Consider the following 23,139-nt stretch of genomic DNA (forward strand, 5'->3'; position numbering starts at 1 on the left):
ATGGCGTTAGCCGCCTATAGCCAGACGGAAGTCAATGTTGCGCCCACCATTAAGACACACTATTCTGCCACCTTTTCCAGGGCAGTACCAACATCAAAAGCCTGGTGGAAACACTGCACAGAAGTTAAAAGACTCACGATTGGAGACACAGGGAAGAACCACGCCACCATGGAGCCCGAGCTGCATGTCTTCCTCATGATTTTCTACGTGCTGCTCCACCACGAACATCAACGCCGGCGAAGACAACAATGGTGAGTACAGCCGCCTAGCACAGAATGGAGGGGGAGGAAAAAGAGAGTGATACACACATGCAACACTCACATCCCCCCAACACCATACACACATCCAGCTGCATTATCAAAACACACGTATCGCATACCTCGGATGAATAATGCAAGGACAAAAGGATTTGAGAAAGTGAATGTAATGAGAGAAACTCATAAAGATAAATAAGTGAGGCAAGGCAAGCGATATATACATATGTACACAAAAAGGGACACAGCTGAGTCCACAGTGTACGTAGTCCACATGGCCACAGGCAAAAGTCCAAGGCCAAACATGGCACCTGCCTCAACACAGAGAGAACACTGCAGAGGCATCTGTTGGTAAATAGGCAGGCACCTCAGGGGGACAGGGTATGGGGGGCACCTCAGCCGGCAGATGTAACAAGACCACTGGTTCTGGAGGGGCAACTTTCCCTTGGCCCTGGGGAGTGCAAGGCCACAGTCTCTCAAGTGGGTGAATACCTCACTGGTTCTGGAGGGGGCACTGTGCCCTGTGCTCTTGATCCTGGGGAGTCTGGGGTAGGTGGGTGTCTTATCCACTAGTTCTGGAAGGGGCACTGTGCCCTGTGCTCTTGATCCTGGTGAGTCTGGGGTAGGTGGGTGTCTTATCCACTGGTTCTGGAGCAGGTATCGTGCACTGTGCTCTTGATCCTAGTGAATCTGGGGTAGGTGGGTGTCTTACCCACTGGTTCCGGAGGGGGCATTGTGCCCTGTGCTCTTGATCCTGCTGAGTCTGGGGTTGGTGGGTGTCTTTCCCAGTTGTTCTGGAGGGGGCATTGTGCCCTATGCTCTTGATCCTGGTGAGTGCGAGGTCACACTCTCTCAGGTGGGTGTCATAGCCACTGGATTTGTGGGGGGTAGCCTGCACAACCGCCATTGGAGACAGGATTACATACCGTCCGCCGGCAGTGATGCCTGCTCAGTGGTGGTGCTGCGGCTGGTGGGGGGAGGCTCCTGCCCATCCCCTGCAACCTCAGACAGCTGCACAACCAGGGTTGGTGGTGCGGGCTTCATCACAGTTCATGCCCTAGGCCCCTTGCTCTTCCTGCCTGCTCGTGCAGGCTCCTTTCCCTTCCCTTCTTGGCAGCAGCTTGGGCAGACTCCTTTCCCTTCTTGGCAGCAGCTTGGGCAGGCTCCTTTCCCTTCTTAGCAGCAGATTGGGCAGGCTCCTTTACCCTTAGGACATGTGTGTTGGATCCTTTTCCACCACAAGTGGGTGTGTGATGACTGGGCCCGTGGACTGGGTAGCTGAAGTGCTTGGCTGGGTTTCTCCCACCCTTGCCAGACATGCAGGACGGGGGAGAGGTGTAGGGAAGAGGTCAATGGTGGATAGGAACAGTTTTTTAGGCACACTGGGGTGGGAAGAGGGAGAAGATTTGGGAGTGGAGGAAGAGGGAGTGGTTGTTGGAGATGTCTGTCTGCTGATTTTGGGTGCAGGTGCATGGGCTGGCTGCTCTTGTGAGGTGGATGGCTGTTAGGTGTCTGAGTGCTCGTGTGTGTGTACCTTAGGAGGGGGGGACATACACAGTGGGAGAGGACACAGGGTACGTGTGCATGGCTGTTGTGGAGGTGTCTGCCAGTGAGGTGTGTGTTCTGCTTGGTGTAATGGTGATGCTGGTAGTGGATGATGATGTAGTGCATGCAGGTGTGAGCGTGGCTGGAACTGGGAGGGAGGTGGAGGAGGAGACAGTGGAAATAGTGGATGTTGGTATGTCTGCATCTGGATGGTGTTTGTGTGAATGCCTGTGGGATGAAGTATGGTGCTTGTGTTTGACTGAACCATTCTTGTGTATTGTCTTGTGTGCATGCTCGTCTGCCTGTGTGCTTGGGATGGGTTGGGGTTGAGGAGAATGGGACTGGGAAGTGGAAGTTGGAGGGTGGAGGGTAGAAACAGGGACATTTGCTCCCATCAAAGAGGAGGCCAGATTCTGGATCAATCTCTGTTGCACTGCCAATCCAGTGTGAAGGCCCTCCAGAAATGCATTAGTCTGTTGCATTTGGGCTGCCAGCCCCTGGATGGCATTCACAATGGTTGACTGCCCTACAGAGATGGATCTCAGGAGGTCAATAGCCTCCTTACTCAGGGCAGCAGGGCTAGCTGGGGCAGGCCCTGGGGTGCCTGGGGTGAAGGAGATACCCAATCTCCTGGGTGAGCGGGCACAGGCAACTCGATGAGGGGCTGCTGGGAGGGGGGTGCTGGTACAGGGGTGGTGGCTGTACCTGTAGCTGGGGTGGTCACAGAGGTGTCCGCCACCATCAGGGAGCTTCCATCCGAGGAGGTATACGTGTCTGAAATGTCCCCTCCAATCTCCGCCGTGGTGCACCCCGCACCCTCCGTCCCACTGGTGCCCTCAGCATCGGGGGACTTTGCCTTCTGTGTCCTGTGCGATGCAGCTCCCTTCGTCGCTGGTGCCTCCGCTCCTCCGCCAGATCATGCTAATGCACATAAGGACAGGATGACAAAACAAGAAAAGAGAGGAGAGAGACAAAGGATACACTGGGTCAGTGACTGTGCCAACACCACCTTTGGCGTACACAGCACCCTCACGCACAGGGAACAGGCCTACTCACAATGCATTGCACTACCAGTGATATTGCTAGCCACCAAGGCATGAGGAGGAGCACACACCGCCAACTGCAGCACACCTGGGACCCACGCAGCCCTGACCAGTAGTGGATGCTAACAAGCTAGGTAGTCAGCATTTCCTCATCGGACCCTTAGCCACCAGAGGACCTATGCTGCTATGTCTGGCCTGGCCTAGGGGCACACACTGACACACAACTGCCACCCGTATACCACCCCATCATGCAAAAGTTGTAATGATGGGCACGGAACTCACCCCTTTGTGGCTGCTGTGATGCCCTCAAGTGCCCATTCAGCTCAGGATAGGCCACTGCCTGTATGCGGGCCATCAGGGGGGTCAGGGTTTGACGGGCACCCTTCCTTGTTGGGAGGCCATCCCCAGCTGGGCCTCCGCCGTCTTCTGTGCTCAGCATCTCAGGTCCTCCCACTGTTTCCGACAGTGGGTGCTTCACCTGCCATAGACCCCCAGGGTCTGCACGTTCTTGGTGATGGCACGCCATATACCCTTCTTTTGATGGGCGCTGACCTGCAGAGGAAATACACACAGGAAAATAGTATTAGTCAAACAGTCCTGCCTGTTATACTTATGGGCCACAATACCCCTTTACATCACCCTTTTCACACATGGCCCAGCACACAACCAAAACGGTGCCCAGAGGGCATCCACCCACCCCCCTTTACGGAGGCCTTCACACACAACTCCATGCATTCATGCCACTTGCATTGTGCCCAATGTGTACTCAACTGTTGGTCTAAAGGCCCATACAGCAGTCCGTAATGAGGTTGGGCCCCATCCACCAGTCTCTCCAACTTGGCTGAAGTGAAGGCAGGGGCCCTTTCCTCAGTCACACAGGTTATGGTAGTCTCCAGACACAGGTCACAGCAGCACATGCAGTGTAGGTCCTCTCTGTGGATGATCAGATAGCAAGTGAGGAATAGGATAGAAAATGGTGGTCACGTCCGCGGTGGTGCATAGATTCACATTGGCCACTGTACCCCATGGGTCCCAATGTTAACCAATGAGGAGTTGCACGTGGTTCCTGACGCCTCCCTCAACAGCGCACAACGTCAGCGAAATTACGTCACATCCACCTCTTCCTCAACACAGGGGAGCTGGACGCCATTTCAGGGGGGGTGGGGGAGGCCCTGGATATCTGCTGCATCACCGTGGAAAATTGGACATACTATACTAGTCACACTTACCCATTGCAAGTTAACAGCATGCGAAGTTCTGTTGTAGCCCCATTGTTTATTTTGTGACCGGCTCCTCACTCTTTTGCCCCATAGATTGCTACCACTGCGGATGAATAGGAGATGGAGACATACCCCTGTGTACAGACGCCTGGTGGCAACAATGGAGGACAGCTACATAATCCTCACCTATAGACTTGACAGGGCCACAATCACATAGCTGTGTACCCAATTGGAGCCTGACCTGATATTTGCTATCCATCAGCCCACTGGGATCCCCGCTCTTGTGCAAGTTCTATCAGTGCTCCATTTCTCGGCAACTGGTTCTTTCCAAGTGACAGTGGGCTTGGCAGCAGAAATGTCACAGCCAATGTTCTCGTTAATGCTGATCAGAGTGTTGTCTGCCCTGGTTGAACACATGTGCAGCTACATTGTTTTCCCCCAGGTTGAAGATTTAGCCACAGTGAAGGCCGAGTTCTATGCAATGGGACATATCCCCAACATAATTGGGGCGATTGAGGGGACACATATTGCATTTGTCGTCCCCCCGTCAAAATGAACCGGTGTTCAGAAATCGTAAGAGTTTCCACTCTATGAATGTACACATGGTGTGCTTGGCGGACCAGTACATGTCCCACATCAATGCTAAGTATGCTGGTTCGGTGCATGATGCCTTTGTCCCGAGGAATAGAGGCATTCCAAATGTGATGGCTCGAGTACAGAGGCACAGGGTGTGGCTAATAGGTGAGCCCTGGTGCCCACCCAGTATATGTTGGTATATGGGTATGGTATGGGCCATATAAGATAGTGTGTGGCTAAATGTTGACCCTCAATATTTCAGGTGACTCTGGTTACCCAAACCTCTCATGGCTGCTGTCCCCTGTGAGGAATGCCAGGACAAGGGCAGAAAAATGTTATATTGGAGCACATGGGCGAACCAGAAGGAGAATAGAAAGGACCTTTGGCCTCCTGAAGGCCAGGTTCAGATGCCTCCATCTAAAAGGTGGATCCTTTTGCTACTTACTCAAGAAGGTCTACCAGATTATAGTGGCATGCTGCATGTTGCACAACCTTGTCCTGAGACACCATGTGCCTTTTCTGCAGGAGGAGATGCCCGTATGGCAGCAGTGGACCCTGTGAACAGTGAGGATGAGAAGGCAGAGGATGAGGATGAGGACATCAGTCATCAGACAGTACTTTGAAAGACACACAGGTAAGACATTGTTACTTCACATTTCAATGAAATTTCTGGGAATTTCTGTGACTCTGGTATGCTGTTATTTCCCACTTCTATGCCCACTTACTGTACCCTATGGCAATTCATTTTACAGATGTTGGTGACCTCACATATGCTCCTGGTGTGATCACTTAAGGCAGCTACAGGTCATACACCTATTCTCATTTTCTGTGCAGTTTAATTGCAATGTCTGCACCTGTTGAAATGACTATATACTTAAAAAAATTGACATACTCATTTTGTTTTCCAAGTGTGTTTATTGAAGTGGTAAAATATGGAGGGGCAAGTGCAATGAGATGGGGTGATAAGGGGTATAGTTCCAGTCTATTTGTAGCACAGGTGCATTGTCCAAGGGGACATAGGAAGGGGAACAAAGGAAGTTCAAGGTGGACAGGGTGACACAGTGGGACACAAGGGTGACAATCAGGAGAGTCTAATTTCCTGGCGGGGGTCTTGTCAAGTGTCTCTGGCTTCTGTCTGGATCACAGGGAATGTTTACGGGGTGGTTCACCTTCTGCAGGGGAAAGGGTGCTGGTGGCCTGTTGGTTCTGTGGTGGGGCCTCCTGGCCACTAGCGGCAATGGAGGTGGAAGGCTGTTCAGATATCTGGCTAGTGTCAGGGGCCTGCTGGTGTGAGACTGCCTCCCTCATAATGCTGGCCATGTCTGCCAGCACCCCTGCATTGGAGATCAGGGTGTTGTTAATGGCCTGCAAGTCCTCCCTGATCCTCTGGTACTGTCCCTCCTGCAGCCTCCTGTTCTCCTGCACATTGTCCAGGATCTGGCCCATCGTGTTCAGGGAATGTTGATATGCTCCCAGGATCTGTGCAAGTGCATCCTGGAGAGTCGGTTCCCTGGGCCTGTCCTCCCCCTGGTGCACAGCACTCCTCCCAGTTTCCCTGTTGTCCTCTGCCTCTGTCCCCTGAACCGTGTGCCCACTGCCACTGATCCCAGGTCCCTGATTGTCTTTGGTATAACAGGTGGCCTGGGGTCCCTGTAGAGGTGGGCACACTGCTGATTGATGTGTCCTGGGGACAGAGGTGTGGGTACACTGGGTGGGTGCTGTGGTGGTGTTTCCTGAAGGGGCAGACTCTGTGGTGGTGTGTGACTGGGCCTGGGTAACCTGCTATCCAGAGGTCCCTGATGGGCCAGGTTGGTCATCCAGATCCAGAAGACCAGAGTTGCTGTCATCACTGTGGGCCTCTTCTGTTGGGGGCTGGATATTGCTGGCACCTCTTCTCTGCTGACATTGGCTGGGGTACCTGGGGGGATGTAAATGCTGTGTTATTTTTTATGTGTATGACATATTGTGCATCCCTGTCTTGCCCTCTTTGGTTGTATTTGCCCTGGCACCTTTCACTTGTGTAACTTGGTATATGGTGGGTTAGCTGATTCTCTCTAGTGTGCATGCTTTAGTGATAGGTGTCCATGCAGGTCTGCAAGTGGTGTCCATGCATTGGTATGGCATGCAGGGCTTGGCATTGGGATAAGTGAGATGTGATGGTGGGGTGTGTGGGAAGTGTGGTGTGATGGGAGTGAGGGTGGGGGTATGTGATGGCATTAAGGTAGGGGGGTTGTAGTAGTAGAGAGTTGACTTACCAGAGTCCAATCCTCCTCCTACTCCAGCCAGGCCCTCAGGATGCATAATTGCCAAGACTTGCTTCTCCCATGTAGTTAGTTGTGGGGGAGGAGATGAGGGTCCACCGCCAGTCCTCTGTATAGCGAGTTGGTGTCTTGCTGCAATGGAATGTAACTTCCCCCATAGGCTGTTCCACCTCTTCCTGATGTCATCCCTAGTTCTTGGATGCTGTCCCACGGCGTTGACCCTGTCCACGATGCTCCGCCATAGCTCCATCTTCCTAGCTATCGATACATGATGCACCTGTGCTCCCAATAGCTGTGGCTCTAACCTGATGATTTGCTCCACCATGACCGTTAGCTCCTCCTTTGTGAATCGGGGGTGTCTTTGTGGTGCTATGGGTGTTGTGTGAGGTGTGTAGGTGAGGGTGTGTAGGGCGACGAGTTGAGGTGTGTGATGTGGGGTGCATGAGTGGTATATGGGTGTAAGTAGTGTGTGGCTCTGGTTTTGTCTGTGGTCTTGGTGTCTGTCTCCTGCCAATGCTTTGTAGTTGTAAAGGGTTGTGGGTAATGTGGGTGTGTGTTTTATAGTGGTGTGGGTGTGTGTATGGGTGTCAGGTGTGTGTTGTTTGAATTGTCCGATGTGGTGTTGTTTTGTATGTGTGTGTGTATTTTGAGCGTGATGGTATGTACCGCCAATGGTTTACCGCCATTGAATGTCCACTGTGGTGATTTGTGGGTCATAATTTGGTGGGCGTTGTTCTGTTGGCGTAATGGTGTGGGTTTTGATACGGCCTCTTTATCACTGACCTTTGGACTGGCGGATTTGTGCATGTGGCTGAATACTGATGGATTGGTGTATGTGTGTCATAATATGGTGGACGGATATCCGCTGTGGCAGCGGTATGTTGGCGGCAGTCAGCATGGCGGTAAGTGGGATTTACTGCCAATGTCATAATGAGGGCCTAAGACTCTTAGGGGGTCATTCTAACTCTGGCGGGCGGCGGAGGCCGCCCGCCAGAGTTCCCCCCTCCAGAATACCGCACCGCGGTCAGAAGACCGCTGCGGTTATTCTGTGTTTCCCGCTGGGCTGGCGGGCGACCGCCAGAAGGCCGCCCGCCAGCCCAGCGGGAAACCCCCTTCCCACGAGGAAGCCGGCTCCGAATGGAGCCGGCGGAGTGGGAAGGTGCGACGGGTGCAGTTGCACCCGTCGTGAATTTCAGTGTCTGCTGAGCAGACACTGAAATTCTTTGTGGGGCCCTCTTACGGGTGCCCCTGCAGTGCCCATGCCATTGGCATGGGAACTGCAGGGGCCCCCAGGGGCCCCACGACACCCCATACCGCCATCCTGTTCCTGGCGGGCGAACCGCCAGGAACAGGATGGCGGTATGGGGTGTCTGAATCCCCATGGCGGCGCAGCAAGCTGCGCCGCTATGGAGGATTCAGCAGGGCAGCGGAAAACCGGCGGGAGACCGCCGCTTTTCCTGTTCTGACCGCGGCCAAACCGCCGCGGTCAGAATGCCCCGCGGGGCACCGCCAGCCTGTTGGCGGTGCTCCCGCCGACCCTGGCCCCGGCGGTCAAGGACCGCCGGGGTCAGAATGACCCCCTTATTCTTTTGAAAATTCATATCTTGACTTGTGGATGTTGGACTTTTGTTGTTTTGGTCTTGTTTTGTTTAGATAAATACTAGCTATTTGTCTAAGCCTATGGTGTGTCATTTTGTAGTGTTTTCACAGAGTTACTGTGTGTGTTGATACAAATACTTTACACATTGCTTCTGAAGTTAAGCCTTCCTGCTCATGCCAAGCTACCAGGGGATTGAGAGGGGGGTTAATTGAGGGTGATTCTCCTTTACCCTGACTAGAGTGAGGCTCCTTGCTTGGACAGGGGGTAACCTGACTGCCAAACAAAGACCCCATTTGAAACAGGTGGCCACTCATCCTTGCTTTTTCTAAGTTTCCTGCCGAACTTGCTGCCAAAAGTGGGGCTTTGTCTGGGGGATGGGCATCTCCGCTAGCTGGAGAGAAATAGGACACTGAAACAAGAGGCCTGAGCCTTTGAGGCTCACAGCCAGGTGTTACACTTCCTGTAGGAGGGAGGTATGAAGCACCTCCACCCAGTGCAGGCATTGTTTCTGGCCACTGAGAGCACAGACTCTCAACTCATGTGGTCAGAACCTTGCCTCTTAGTGGCAGGCTGGCACAGACCAGTCTGTCCTGCACTAAAGTGTTGGGTAAAATACAGGGGCATCTCTAAGATGCCCTCTTGGTGTATTGTTCAATAAATCCAACACTGGCATCAGTGTGGGTTTATTGTGCTGAGAAGTTTGATACCAAACTTCACAGTATTTAGTGAAGTCATTATGGACCTGTGGAGTTCGTAATGTCAAACCTGAGACCACATACTCAATATGGCCACACTGTACTTACAGTATCTAAGACTGGACTTAGACACTGTAGGGCCATATTGCTCATGCACCTATGCCCTCACCTGTGGTATAATGCAACCTGCCTTAGGGCTCTAAGGTCTGCTAGACGGGTCACGTACCTATGCCACAGGCAGCGGTTTAATTGCATGGCACCCTGAGAGGGGTTCCATGTCGACTTTGTGTTTTTCTCCCCATCAGCACACACATGCTGTAGTGTCAGTGTGCTTAGTGAGGGATATCCCAGGGTGGCATAATTTATGCTGCAGCCCTTGGGGACCTTCCCTGGCCACAGGGCCCTTGGTACAATAGGTAATTTTTACAAGGGACTTGACTGTGTGCCAGGGTGTGCTAACTGTGAAAACTATAGTACAGTTTTGGCGAAAGAACACCGGTGTTGTGTCCTAGTTAGCAGGATCCCAGCACACTCTCCGTCAAAGTTGGCATCGATTTCAGGCAAAAAGTGTGGGTGAGGTAACCATGGCAACAAGGGCACTTTCCTAAGTCACTAATGCATTAACTGTTATGAATTGTTCACTTTTCTGTAATATGATTTATCGTTGTGCTGAATACATACAGAGAGAGGTCTCATTCAGAATCCGAGGATAAGATAGCAAAGTCTATAACCTGAACTATTGGCAAATGAGGAAATCTAAACATCATGAACGTCTTTCATAATTTGCAATCTGTTTTACAATTAGTGAATAATTCCCACTTCTGAGATGTATTAGGAGGAAAACAACAAGATAATATAAAATTATGCCAGATTTGCATAATCTTCCCTAATTGAGTTAATTTCTCTAAATGTTGAACATAATATCTCATGATTGAGAAAAAAATGGTGATTAATACATGGATTAATTGTTTCTAGAATCTTTCAGCCATCTGCAGGGCTGAGATAATTGCATTTCTTTTGGAAACAATGAACACGATATTATTCTTTCTTCTAGGAGGATGCAGATGTAGAATGGAAATTTGCAAGAGCAAAGCTTTGGTTGTCATATTTCGATGAAGGAAGGACTCTTCCAGCTCCTTACAACCTAGTGCCAAGCCCAAAATCATTTTATTATCTCATAATGAGAATAAAAATGTGCCTCGTTAAACTGTGCAAATCAAAGGCCAAAAACTGTGAAAATGACCTCGAAATGGGAATGCTAAATTCAAATGCACGGGTAAGTCTACTGCTACTAACCAATCTCAATGAGTCACACATTGTGCATGTAGTATCTTTTGGTGATACATATCCAGTGACACATATATATTCATCTTGTAATCAGCAAGCCATATTGAAAACAAGCCTTCCTGATTGTACTTATTCAATTTGAATATCATAATTCTGGCATTGTAAAGTCAGTTCTAATTAGATTTTGTTACTAAATTTTGTGTTACATAGAAAATCATTAAAATAATCATAGCCGTTAATATGTTCAGCATTAATGCAAGTTGTTAATAAAGTTTGCTACGGTATCAATGGTTTTTATACATGAGCTATTAAGAAGAAGTAGTTAACATTGTGGGATGTTTGCTTTGGTTCATAAGCAAGCCACAGTACCTGAAGCATGAAACGTAAAAGCAGTGACCAAATTTTCGGGGACTTCTATACACCTAACTTGACTTATGAGGCCAAAGTCCATTTGATGATTCACACAATGTGTTTTGCCTTTGAAATTGTGATTTACTCACATGGTAATTGTATCATTAAGGTGACTTTCATCTTTTACAAAGGAAACATAGCAGTACTCCTGCCAGATAAAGTGTGGAAGTGGAACGACTTTCCAAACAACATCAGAGCCTTATCCTCTCTTCTTGAATTCTGAAAGATGCTGAAGACCTGGACTTTAAATAAACAAACACACCATAGGCAGGGCTAGGCACACACACCTGCTCAGCATCAGGCTAACCTTACGGGTGATAGTGTGCTTTAAAAAATGCACAAAACAAACATAACTATAGCTGTGAAGTCGTGATTTCAGTGTGGACGGTACTCACCCCTCTCCCAGGTTGCTGCTGTGATCACAAAATACTATTTTGTGGTGGCCTTTTGTGTCGTAACCCTTCTCTAAATATTGACTCATTCTTTTTCAGTTGAAATACCAAAATAATGAATGTATGATGGAATAACGTAGGTGGGAACCATGCATGCCTTTTCCACACATGCCTTTACAATGATTTTTCGCGTGGGACCGGCATGCGTGGTTCTATCATGTCACCTCTCCACCTGCGCTAAGGCCCAAAAGTACCCCTCCTCTAATACTTAAACCACCCCTCCCCCCACCCACCCTAAAAACAAAACTACTCTGACCCCCACCCCGCCCCGAAAAACAAAACTACCTCGACCACCCAACCTGCCCTAAAAACATAACTAGCCCACCGCCCACCACCCACCCTAAAAACAAAACTACCCGACAACCCCACCCTGCCCCTAAAAACAATACTAGCCTGACCCCGTACCCCTAAAAATTGAACTACCCCAACACCCCCACCCACCTTGAGCCCTAAAACCTTCAGGCCCATAAACAACCAACCCCCCCCTCCAGCCCTAAAAGCAAAACTACCTCAAGCCCCTCTAAACCATGGATTTAAAACAAAACTTCCCTGACCCCTCGACCCCTGCCCCTTAAAACAAAACTACCCCAACCCACCCACCTGCCCCTAAACACAAAACTGCCCTGACCCCACCCCAAAAACAAAATGACCCCGGCACCCACACCCACACTGAGTCCTAAAACTTTCCCCAACCCTCCCACTTACCCCCCAAAAAAAAGACTCCCCACCAACCCTAAAAACAAAACTACCCGACCACCCACATGCCCCTAAAAACAAAACTACCCTTAACCGCCACTCCACCCCTAACTGAACTACACCAGCACCTCCACCCACCCTGAGCCCTAAAACCTTCCACGACCCCCGACCCACCCTAAAAACAAAACCACCCTGACCCACCCACCCTCACCCCTAAAAATAAACTGCCCTGACCCCCCCACTTTGCCACTAAAACAAAACTACCCCAACCCCACCACCCACCCTAAAAACAAAATTACCCCAACCGCTATCCTTGACCCTAAAAAAAATAGACCAACCTCCCCACCCTAATCCACCCATCCCTAAAAAATATCCCCAACTCCCAACCCCATTTACCTGACCGTGCCCTCTCTCGAGGCCAAACATCCCTCCACCCCCACCGCTAAAAACAAATAACACCCTCACCCCAAGCCCTTTATCCACCCCGGTCGTAAAAACTACCTCCCAATCCCACATACCTGACCACATCCTCTCCCGATCCACTCTGCCTTTTTCTCTGCTTTAACCATGCATATGCATTGTTCAGCACATGCGTGGCTCAGGCAGAGAAAAAGCCATGCTTTGTACCCGCAATTGTGGTTACGTTTGCGTGGGAAACGTCTGCGTTGTTTCCAGAGCATTGTTCACAACGTTTCCCTAAAATGATATACAACTTCTTGAAAAAGACACATGCAGTGTTATGCAACAATGACAGAACAGAAAGGAAAGGAAAATGGCCAATGAAGCCCATTGTGGGAGTTTACAGAAAATAAATGTTGCCAATATTTCTGGATTAAAAGTAGAATATATTAGTATATTGTTACGTGAGTCATGCCTTGCTGCAATGTGGTTGTTCTTGTGGTTGTTCAAAGAGCTAATGTTAGAAAGTAGACTATTGGTAAGGGCAGGTAAGTACCTACACCTAGCTATAGGCTACTAACCCCATCTTAGGTCCAGTTATGCCTCAATACATCAAACCCAGCTCAACCCTTGGTAGCTTGGCAACGAGCGACAAGGCTTAACTTAGGAGACAAGTGTGTAAAGCATTTAAAAATCACAAAACAGTAAATAAGTAAACCACAAAACACAATAAAAAATCTCATACCAATTGATAAACATAGATTATATTTGTATCTTTAAGATTACACCTAAATGAATAAAATTGTATAAGGAGAACAGAAGATATGAATGTGTAAAGAATTAATGTTTTCTAGTGCTTAGAAGCAACTAACACTCAAAGTGTTAGAAAAGGTCACACTGGAAAGGGACAAAGTCCAGAGTTCAGGCCACCAATGATGTAACACTGTCACACCTACTTCCAGAAGTGTTTCTTGATTCTGAAAAGTGGTCCACAGCACCTGCCAAGAGTTCAGAGGCTCTGGTTTGCCTCTTGGGGTCTGGGATTCCAACTCCAACAGTGCACCTCTTCAACTTATGGAGTTGTTCCAAACGTCTCCAAATTTCTGGATCTTCTTCCAGAGATACGTTTTGGGTCCCTGAATTATTCACAACTTGATCCAAGGTTCCAGAAGCTCTGATTAGCTCCTTGGGAGTTGGGACTACAATTCCAGAAATGCACCTTGTCAGAATCCTTAAATGGCCACTAGAAGCTAGTCAGCTGGGCTTTGCTTGTGGTACTTGATGCAGGGGACTCTCAGCAGCTCCTTTGTACCTAAAGCAAACAGGGAGTCCCTTTTTAAAGCAGTAGAAGACAGGCAAATTCCTCTTAGTGGTGAAGCACAAGTGTGCAGCTGTTGCAGTCCTTCAGAGTGCAGTGTCTAGGTGCAGGTCAGGGGTCCAGCAGGGCAGTCCTTCTTCTTTGTCTTGTTTCCTGTAGGGATCTGAGGTGTGGCTGCAGCTCTGCCATGTTTATCCTTGCTCCTGAGTGAAAAACAGGGGTTCCTGGTTGTCCAATCAGAGGCAGGCTCCCACCTCCTGTGATGACCACTTCCTGGGAAGTGTAGCAAAAATCAATCCCAGGGGGCAACATTCTTCAAAACTCCAACATGGCTGAAAGTGATTTTTGGAGGTTAGGTCAGGCTGAGCCCACTCACTGGTGTAGCTAAAAATCCTAAACACACCCCTCTCCTGCCCTCTCCTAATCTAATCAAGAAGGCACCTAATTGTCTGAGGTTGCAGAATGGGAGGGAGATGCTGAGCTGCTTCCCTGCCTTTGAAGACCAGTTTGGCCACCCTCCCCCTTCCTGCTTCACCATCTGCTGAGGCAGATCTCCTCTCCCAGGCACATCCTTTGTGTTCATCCCAGGTCACTTCACACCTCATCAAGGCAGCCTGGCCAAGCAGCCAGAGGCTGGCCAATTAGAGAAGGGCACTACAGAGTCGAAGTTGGCAACTTTCAGGTAGAGTTTTAAAACTCTTTACCTGAACTAGTTATATTAAATTCAACAATTGGAAGTTGTGGGATTTATTATAACAATCAATTTGATACCAAACACAAGGTATCTTAAGGGGACTTGTTTATTAAAATAAAGTCTCCCCATTTTAGCCTATAGAGAACATTCACTACAGTTAGTGGAAAACAAATTTGGCTGTTTTACCTCACCAGGGCTTATAAAACTATTTTTCTAAGGCCCATGGTTATAGTTACATGGCACCCAATCCTATTGGCACATAGGGCACACCTTAGGGGTGAATTATATTTAAAAATAAGGTAGTTTAAGACTTTGGAAGTACTTTGAATTCCAAAGTCGAATGTGCATATAACTGTAATGTAAAAACAGCCAGCAAGGCAGGCCTGCCTTTACGATGACACTGGGCACCTCAGCAGTGCACCTATGGGTGCACTACCTATGCTGGGGTTCCTCCCTAAACCTACATGCCCTACCATATACTAGGGACTTATAGGTAGGTTGGCATAGCCAATTAGAAGTAGCCTAATTTGCATACTGATTTTACATACAGCACAGGCCCTGGGACTGGTTAGCAGTACCCAGGGCACCCTCAGAGACACAGGAAAACACCAGCAATAAGTGAAAAATGGGGGCAAAAAGTTAGGGGGCCTCTGCAATCAGCCCTGTTTTCTCACAGCTAGTTTTCACGAGAAACCAACAGCTTACCAAAAAGAACTAGGGTTACCTTGATGAGTTTTGTTTCAGTAGCCAGGGCCTACCACCTACATTAGATTAAATACAGTTGGCAAGCTTCCAGCTACCGTGACCAAATGTAAAATAAAGAATGATGCAATTGAAAATGTTTTCCCCGTCACTGGTTGGTGTCTGACAAATGGGGTTCTTAGGAAAACATATGAATGAAGGCACTTGCAATAAATAAGTGTCTGTGACCATTTCTGACATTTTACCTACAGAAAACATATGTCAAAAGTAAGGAGGAATATTTATCACCAAGCAGAGAACACTTCTGATATTGTGTAATATTGTAAGAAATAAACAAATGACACACTTGTAACAGGGCCAATTTGTATTCCATACTGTAATTGAAGACTTAGGTGCTGATTAGAACTTTGGCTGTATTTCGGAAAGACCGCTGTGCTGGGTGGCCACCGAAATAGCACCAGTGATGGTGATCTCCCGACCGCCGTATTACCAACTCACACAGGAGACCATCAAAAATCAGACTGAAAACCACCACAGGGCCAACTGAGGAAGAGGCGGTCCCTCCACCAGCACCTCCACAATGTGAGGACTCCTCCCACTATATTACGAGTACTAATACAGCACAGCGGTCCTTGCATGGCGGTACAGCATTGGTCCTTCGAACCGCTGACATTTACCCCCTCCTGGACGATCACCTAGTTGTGGGCTGCTGTGTGGCTGAGACAGGTAGGTGGCCTGACCGAAAGGGGGGTGTCATAAATGCATGGGGGTGGTGTGTGCGTGTATGTGTGCGAGCATGTGTGTGTGTCAAAATGGGCGTGCAAGCATGTATGTGTGTTTGTACATGTGCAGAGGAGTGGGGGATTGTGTCTGTATGTGTGCAGAGGAGTGGGGGTGTGTGTCTGTATGTGTGCAGAGGAGTGGGGGGGTGCCGGTGACAGGAATGAGTATTCCTGTCACCAGGTGTGTTACCGCCAGGGTTTTTGTGGCAGTGTGTCCACTGCAAAAAGCCTGGTGGTTTGCTGCCTCGTAATACGGCCAGTGGTCTTAGGCATGCCTCCGGCCCAGAGGAGTTAAACACCAGCAACAGCGGTCTGCCTGCGCCGGTGACGTTGTGGCTGTTTGGTTTCAGCCAAGCTGCAACACTTGTAATGCAGGGGTCTTTACCGCTGGGACCGCAGCAGTGAAACCGCCACCTCTGCAGCGGTACACATACCTCCAAACTCATAATGTGCACCTGAGTGAGAGTCATGGAGGAGCAATGTGCCATTCAAGCCTGTTCTTCCCTTTGTCTGAAGAGTGATGTACAATGCTGAGAAGTGCAGTGCATAATAAAGGAAGCAGAGAGAGGGAAATATTCTGAAGCATGTTTCTCTCTGTGTATTGTTTATCAACAGATGGCACAGTGCAGCACAACTGTGTTTAGAGGCTGCGCTGCTCACATCTGAAGCACAGAAGACTGTAAAGGGCCCGCTAGCTCCAGGCTGAAAGAAACGTGTAGTCAGGGGTTTGAGGCTTCTTGACAGGCTTTGCTCCACAAAAAGCTTTTTCCATACGCCATAGGATGGTCTAAGACAACTGCTATAAAATACTAACAACCACAAAATGCTCCAGTCTATGTTCAAGATAAGTACAGAGTTGAAACATTTTTAAGTACATAGGCATGTGATGTCCTGCAGGAAAAATGAAAGCAAGCCTTCCTTCACTTCAACAGCCTATGACTATGCCAGGTATTTGGCAGGAGACAGCACCCCATTCCCTCTCCCCACCGAATGTGCTTTTCCTTATGTTCCTCCTGAACTCAATATAAAATGATGGATAGGGTGTTGAAACTTTTCAAACACTCACTCCCAGTCACAGATCTGGGTTTAATTCATTGCTATTTTACTCTCCACGTCACCCCAGTTTGGACCCAGCTATATGCAACTCAGGCTTAACCCTGCTCCACCTGTGACACAGACCAGCCTGACCTACCAAGCTAGGTCCTACCTGGACCGGAAACAAGCATCCTGGGACCAATTAGTAAATGGCAGGTTTTGAGGGTCACAAAAGGGGAACGTATAAAGGGTGATAAAAGATTTACAATATAAATCGTGTTTTGCTAAGGTGATTTTAAACATTGAAATAAGCCTTCCGCCGTGATTTCATGAATCATGTTTGAGAGAAAACTGTTTTCTTATGATGTTCCTATAGAGGTCACTCATGACATCTTCTATGACATCATTAATAATTTCACTGTAACATTTGCAGTCAAATTATTTATGAGAAAACTGCATGGCGAGTGCGCAAGATATAGTTACCTTAGGGCACAATTTACAGTTACTTGAAATAACTCCAACTATGAAAGCTTCTATGGTTTTGTGCATGTGAAATCAGAACCTAACTATAGCGTACCATTAACTTTTAACATATATATATATATATATATATATACACATATATGTGTATATATATATATGTATATATATCCATATATATATATGTGTGTATATATATATATATATATATGTATGTATATTTATATATTTATTATACTATATATATATATATATATATATATATATATATATATATATATATATAACCTACCAATCGCCAATAGGTAGTTATAGTTAGGACCAATGTACTATAGAAAAAGTATTTTGGGACTTGCAAATATCTTTGGTGCCATTGGACAAATGTTCATGAAATTTTCCAAAAGAAGTGGCGCAGTGATTCACAGAAAGTTGTGGGGGGATCTGTCAAGTGGGGCCCAAGAAAAATACTTATAAGCCAGGTTGGCCAGGTGCCAGGGACATTCATAATTTTGAATGTGGGTGCCTCAGGTCCCCCTACAGCCTCAGGGACCGCCACCTCCCCATGTTAACTTTTGTTATATATGCAGGGTGGCCTGCAGCCCCCGGGAATCATCACCTACCCAGGGCAAAATGCTTTAATTGTGCCTTCGCAGGGCTTCAAGTTATTGACTTGCGGGTGCATCTGGCCCCCCACAGCCCCAGGGACCACCACACCCACATGATCAAAAAGTAAAAAAAGGGAAAGTTGTCTGTTTCAGACCCACTGATGCCCCAGGGACCACCACCCCCCAGGGCTATCTTTATATTGTGTGGGGGGGGGCTGTGTGCCCCCCACCCCTGGGGACCTCCACCACCCTGGAACTTTAAACTAATAATACATGTGGGGCACTAGGCCCCCCCTGCAGCACAGGGGAACGCAACCTCCTCAGGGCTATATTTATATTGTGTGAAGGAAACCGCATGGCCCCCCACTTGCATGGGGATCACCACCTCCTCAGGGCATAGAGTAAAAAAGTAAAGGGGGTTTGTTTTGGACCCACTATAGCCCTGGGGACCACTACCTGGTCTGGCCTAGGGCTGTCACATTGGAGGGATGCCATGTGTACCCCCTAGAGAAGACACTGATGGCCCTGGGGACCACCATCAATCTGGGCCGGCTCCTACTATGTCTCAGGTTGCCCATCCGGGACATAGCTGTTTGCTCTGGCTTGGCTGCAGCTTTGACAGCTGCAGCCAAGTCACAGCAAACTCTCTGGTTTCTGACAGCGGTACCTGTCAAACAGATCCCACTGTAAGAAAGTGAAGTTTTCATCCATGTTCCCTGTATGCAGGTATGCGTGCAGGGAACAGAGATGAAAACATTGTTCCCACGACCATGTAGCTGCTGTTAAATGCAGCTGCCTGCTTGCTGGATCAATGGGACCACGAGGAGGCTAGAAAGCCTGTAAAGGGCATATAATAAAAGAAATTTAAAAAATGGTAAGGGACCACAGGGGAGGCCTTGAGGCTCCTCTTGTGGTCACAGCTAGCCCATAAAGGGCTAAAACAAATATTTTAAAAAAAGAATAGCTCAAGTGTGAAGGTCACAGATTTTCACACTGAGAATTGAGGGTTTGAGTGCAGGTGTATACCTGGTCATTTCCATCTTTTTTTTTTTCAAGTACAAATGTTTAACGATCATACTGGAGGGTTGTCTTACTGTTTTTAATTGACAAATACATGTTTCTTTTCACTTTGTGCAGAAATATCTCATTCTAAGTATATCATTAATCAAAGCCTAAAAAACTCTCTATCTCCCTAAGCACTCATGGAATGCTTTCAGGATTCTGAGAAAGCGTGAAATGTGCTCTAAATATATTATTTTGTGAACCTTTGATTGCCTATTATTAGATCCATTAGATAAATATTTTTATCAATAATATTTATGACACAATATTTGTGTCAGGCAATATTCTTACCTATAATAATAGTTTTCTAAATTCTCAGCAATACTGGTTAGTGCAGAAGCATAAAGCTTTTTTTTGCATTAGTGAAGCAAACGCCTGGAAAAATCTCAGTTCAATGATTTCCAATGCAACAATTGAAAAAGTCAGACATTTTTAAATCTACTTTTGTCTTATGTTTGTCATAGATTTCAGACTTTTGGGGAATTCACAAAACATTCTACTTTTATTTCTGGAAATGTACAAGAGTCATGGATGTCTAGGAGCACTCTTGCTTTTTATAATTGATTCACTTTTATTTTCCACAAAGCGGAATCTGTAGTTCCCCTACTCATAAGTATATGTGCTCATAGCCATGCCATAGGGAAAATATTTTCCTTGTGTAGAAAACCGTTTCCTCTAAACATCAAATAAATCTGAGGATATTCACTATGCTTCCCCATCCAGGATAGATGCTCAGGGACATAAGTACAAACAATAGGAATACCGATTTCCAAATTGCCATCATCTCCAAACTCGCAAATAGGAAATTGGTATTCCTAATGTCTAAAGTACTTTAATTCCCAAATAGCCATTCCTAGTGGGCTGCAAATTCACCTTCCTCATGAATATTTATGATGTAGGTTGCATTTAGCTACCCATTTGTATTTGCAGCAATAAAAGGAATAGTGGCCTGCTGGGATCAGCAGACCACCATGTCTGTGATTCCTTTTTAATAAAACAATCTTCTCTTTCATTAAAAGCTGTTCTGTTTCCCTAAAGGAAAACAGGATGCGTTGAAAAAGCAAAAAATTATACTTTGAAGATTCTGCTCTTCAAAAAATAGTTTTTTTAACATTCTCAAAGGGGACAGAGTTCCCAGGGGACCCCTTTCCCTTTGTGAATGGTCTACTGATGGCAAAATATTACTGTTTTACAACCAGAATTCAGTTGCGAAATAGTCATACTTACCATACTGATTCAATATTTGGAAGGAACTCCCAAAACATGCCCCTTCCAAACACTGAATCGCAAATGCAAATTGTGATTATGTAATAAATTACCGTATCACAATTTGCATTTTGTACATTTGAAAAAGCATATTTGCAGCCACAAATGGCCCAATTCCAAGCTAAAATGCTTAGTACATCTGGCCCAACTCCTCTATTTATCAGGAGTAGTTTTACATGTGTCTCCAGGGTGTGAAAGTACCTGAAAAATAGTTGTGCCTGCTCGACCACATGTGTTTGTAGGTGTTCACTACACTTTTGCAACTCTTGAATAATTTGTGATTGACTTTAATCTATTAGGATATAGTTACTCAGCTATTTACTGTAGCAATATTTAAGTGACTGTCCTTTTGTGTCTATGAGGATCACATCGCCTATAGAAAGCAATGTGGTGACTCATGCCTTCGAGAAATTTGAAAGGGAATTATATATTGGCCTAATGTATTAAACTGCGCGTAAGAACATGGAGGATATGTATATTCACTTGAACATTGCTAGGAATCTTGTAAACATGCAGACGTACCAACAAACACAAAGCCATAAAGAGACACACACGTGGAAGTGCCGAGTGCACGTTGAGCAAACTATGATGTTCAACAGGGAGATCAAGACATGTGGTTCTGGAGGCACGTGGTACTGCACAGTAGGGAAGCAGAACAGGAGTGATAGTAGGCCATTAACTGGGGGTGGGGGGCACTAGGCAAACCCTGCAAGTAGTACAGTCATTTTACATTTGAACTATTGTTCTTAAATCTATGTCCTCAATGTTGGCGGCCCAATTACTTTGCAACCCTTAGTGACAAATATATGGAAAGGTTTCCCCTGAAGCACAGCTTGAAATGCATCATGGACTGTTAGGTTTTATCATCAGGTGAGCATTGGGTATTTTACAGCAGGTAGTCTTGGTCATGTAAAGATAAGGGTACAAGATGGCGTGCATTACCTGGATGCTGGCTAATGTACAGCAAGGGGCTGTACAATGGTAGGTACATGTAGGTGATTAGTAGGTGTTGGCAGTAGGCTGTCAGAGACGTGTCAAGTTGTCCCAGTCAGTTGCAAACAACTAACCATGCTTTTCGTTTGCCGCCTGTTTTTTTTAGTATCTTATCATTGTGCATGAAGCATTTATTTATCTATGCATTTTTTTAAAACATTTATTTAAGTGTATTCACCGAAGATAGCATCGATGATGTATCTTTAGTCAATTGGTAATCTGTTTTCTATGATAGCTGATAGGTAAACCAATTGCTCAGTTTACAATTCCACTTCTTGAATGACAGCACATATGACAGCACATATTTTCTCTGCTGTCTTTTGTAAAACGCAATGCAAAAGGATGCACAATAAAAAGATGAATGAATTGAAACATTTTAAAATAAAATATATATATATATATATTGTTGTCTACCGAGCAGTATACAACTGAATATGTTAAATGGCTAATGGGTTATTTCATTTCAGAAAATTCGTCATCAAGCGGCTTCTCGAAATTTAGAAAGCTTTACGGTGAAGAATGCGTTCAACAAACCAACACGATATCAGGTATTCTTTAAACACAATAATATTAATTTACTCATTGACTTTCCTTGGCTTCATTTTTGGGAGTTGGCTCGGATTTCCATTTGAATGAAATACACATAGGCCAATAGAAATCTGACTACTTTTTCAATCATGCTAAAAATATGAATTCATGGGCCAGATGTATCAAATGGTTTTACCCATTCTATGTCTATGAGAAAATGTGTTCATACATATGGCCCCATATGTTTTACGTTTTCTTTCTTAAATGTCTAATAATGAAAATAAACAAAACAAACTCTCCTGTGCTTCAGTATGCACAGGTGATAAAGTGTAGGAAGGTTTGCATTTTCTTTTTCATTTCTGGGAGTCTAACTTCAACTTGATCATCAATACTTTGCAGAGTGTTTGAATGAGTTGTTAGAAACTTTTTAATAGGAGAAGAAAGGTTATCGTATCTTCTCTTTGAAGAACATTTCCATGTGTCTGGACCATATTTTAAGGGCATGTGGACATTCTTTGATGAATTATGAATGTTTATGTTTTTCTGGCCTGTAATGTTTCAATCATTCTGCTATTATAATGAATAAATGTGGACTTAGAGGGGAGGAGTAGGGAGTGAACAGTGGTTTAAGTTTGATGAAAAAGAAAGGGATGAAATGAGTGTGGTCCAAGGAGAGTGTTTACAAAACTTTCACAAGAGGAGTTGCCTTCTTAACCAAAAAGGCCTCCTAATATAAGCCAAAGAGGATCTTATGCTTGACAAATTGGTATATAGGATCTTACTGGACAAAGTTTACCCAAATTCAGTAGGCTATTAACTCTAACAGATTATATAGCCCCATTGTCTTGGGCCATTGCCAATGAAACACTTGATCTGTTATATTTAAAAGTAAGTTGAAATATCTTGATTATTCAATTGAAATAAAATTGTGAAATAAAATCGTAACTTAGGCACGAGCACACATAATTAGAAACAATATCCACCATGTTGCTATGTCTCCATATCAGAAAGGGGACTTCTGATGACATTGCTTTGCAGTGACTTGGCATTACCGCAAGAAAAGTGCAGTTTGTTCTGCTTGACAAGCAACAGATGAAGAGAGACAATTATGGCCCCAGCTCAGTGTCTATTATTTTGCCCAACCCTAGAAAGCCCTGGGTCAGTTAAATCACTGGGAGTGAAGCAATACAGGATAAGTCGAGACAGTCAAGATAGCCAGTATAGGGAAGGGAACA

The 23,139-nt window shown here is 46.3% G+C and overlaps 1 protein-coding gene across 1 annotated transcript in view; it reads left to right on the forward strand.

Moving 5' to 3' along the window:
- The window catches only part of TRPC7 (transient receptor potential cation channel subfamily C member 7), a 1,529,313-nt gene that overhangs the window by 1,386,663 nt on the left and 119,511 nt on the right, over nt 1-23,139 (forward strand). Inside the window, exons 9-10 of the mRNA XM_069199219.1 lie at nt 10,249-10,470; nt 21,844-21,924. Of these exons, the coding sequence (XP_069055320.1) occupies nt 10,249-10,470; nt 21,844-21,924 (303 nt within the window). The remainder of the gene's footprint in view (nt 1-10,248; nt 10,471-21,843; nt 21,925-23,139) is intronic.

The sequence above is a fragment of the Pleurodeles waltl genome, chromosome 7, assembly GCF_031143425.1.
Source record: "Pleurodeles waltl isolate 20211129_DDA chromosome 7, aPleWal1.hap1.20221129, whole genome shotgun sequence".
Taxonomy (NCBI): domain Eukaryota; kingdom Metazoa; phylum Chordata; class Amphibia; order Caudata; family Salamandridae; genus Pleurodeles; species Pleurodeles waltl.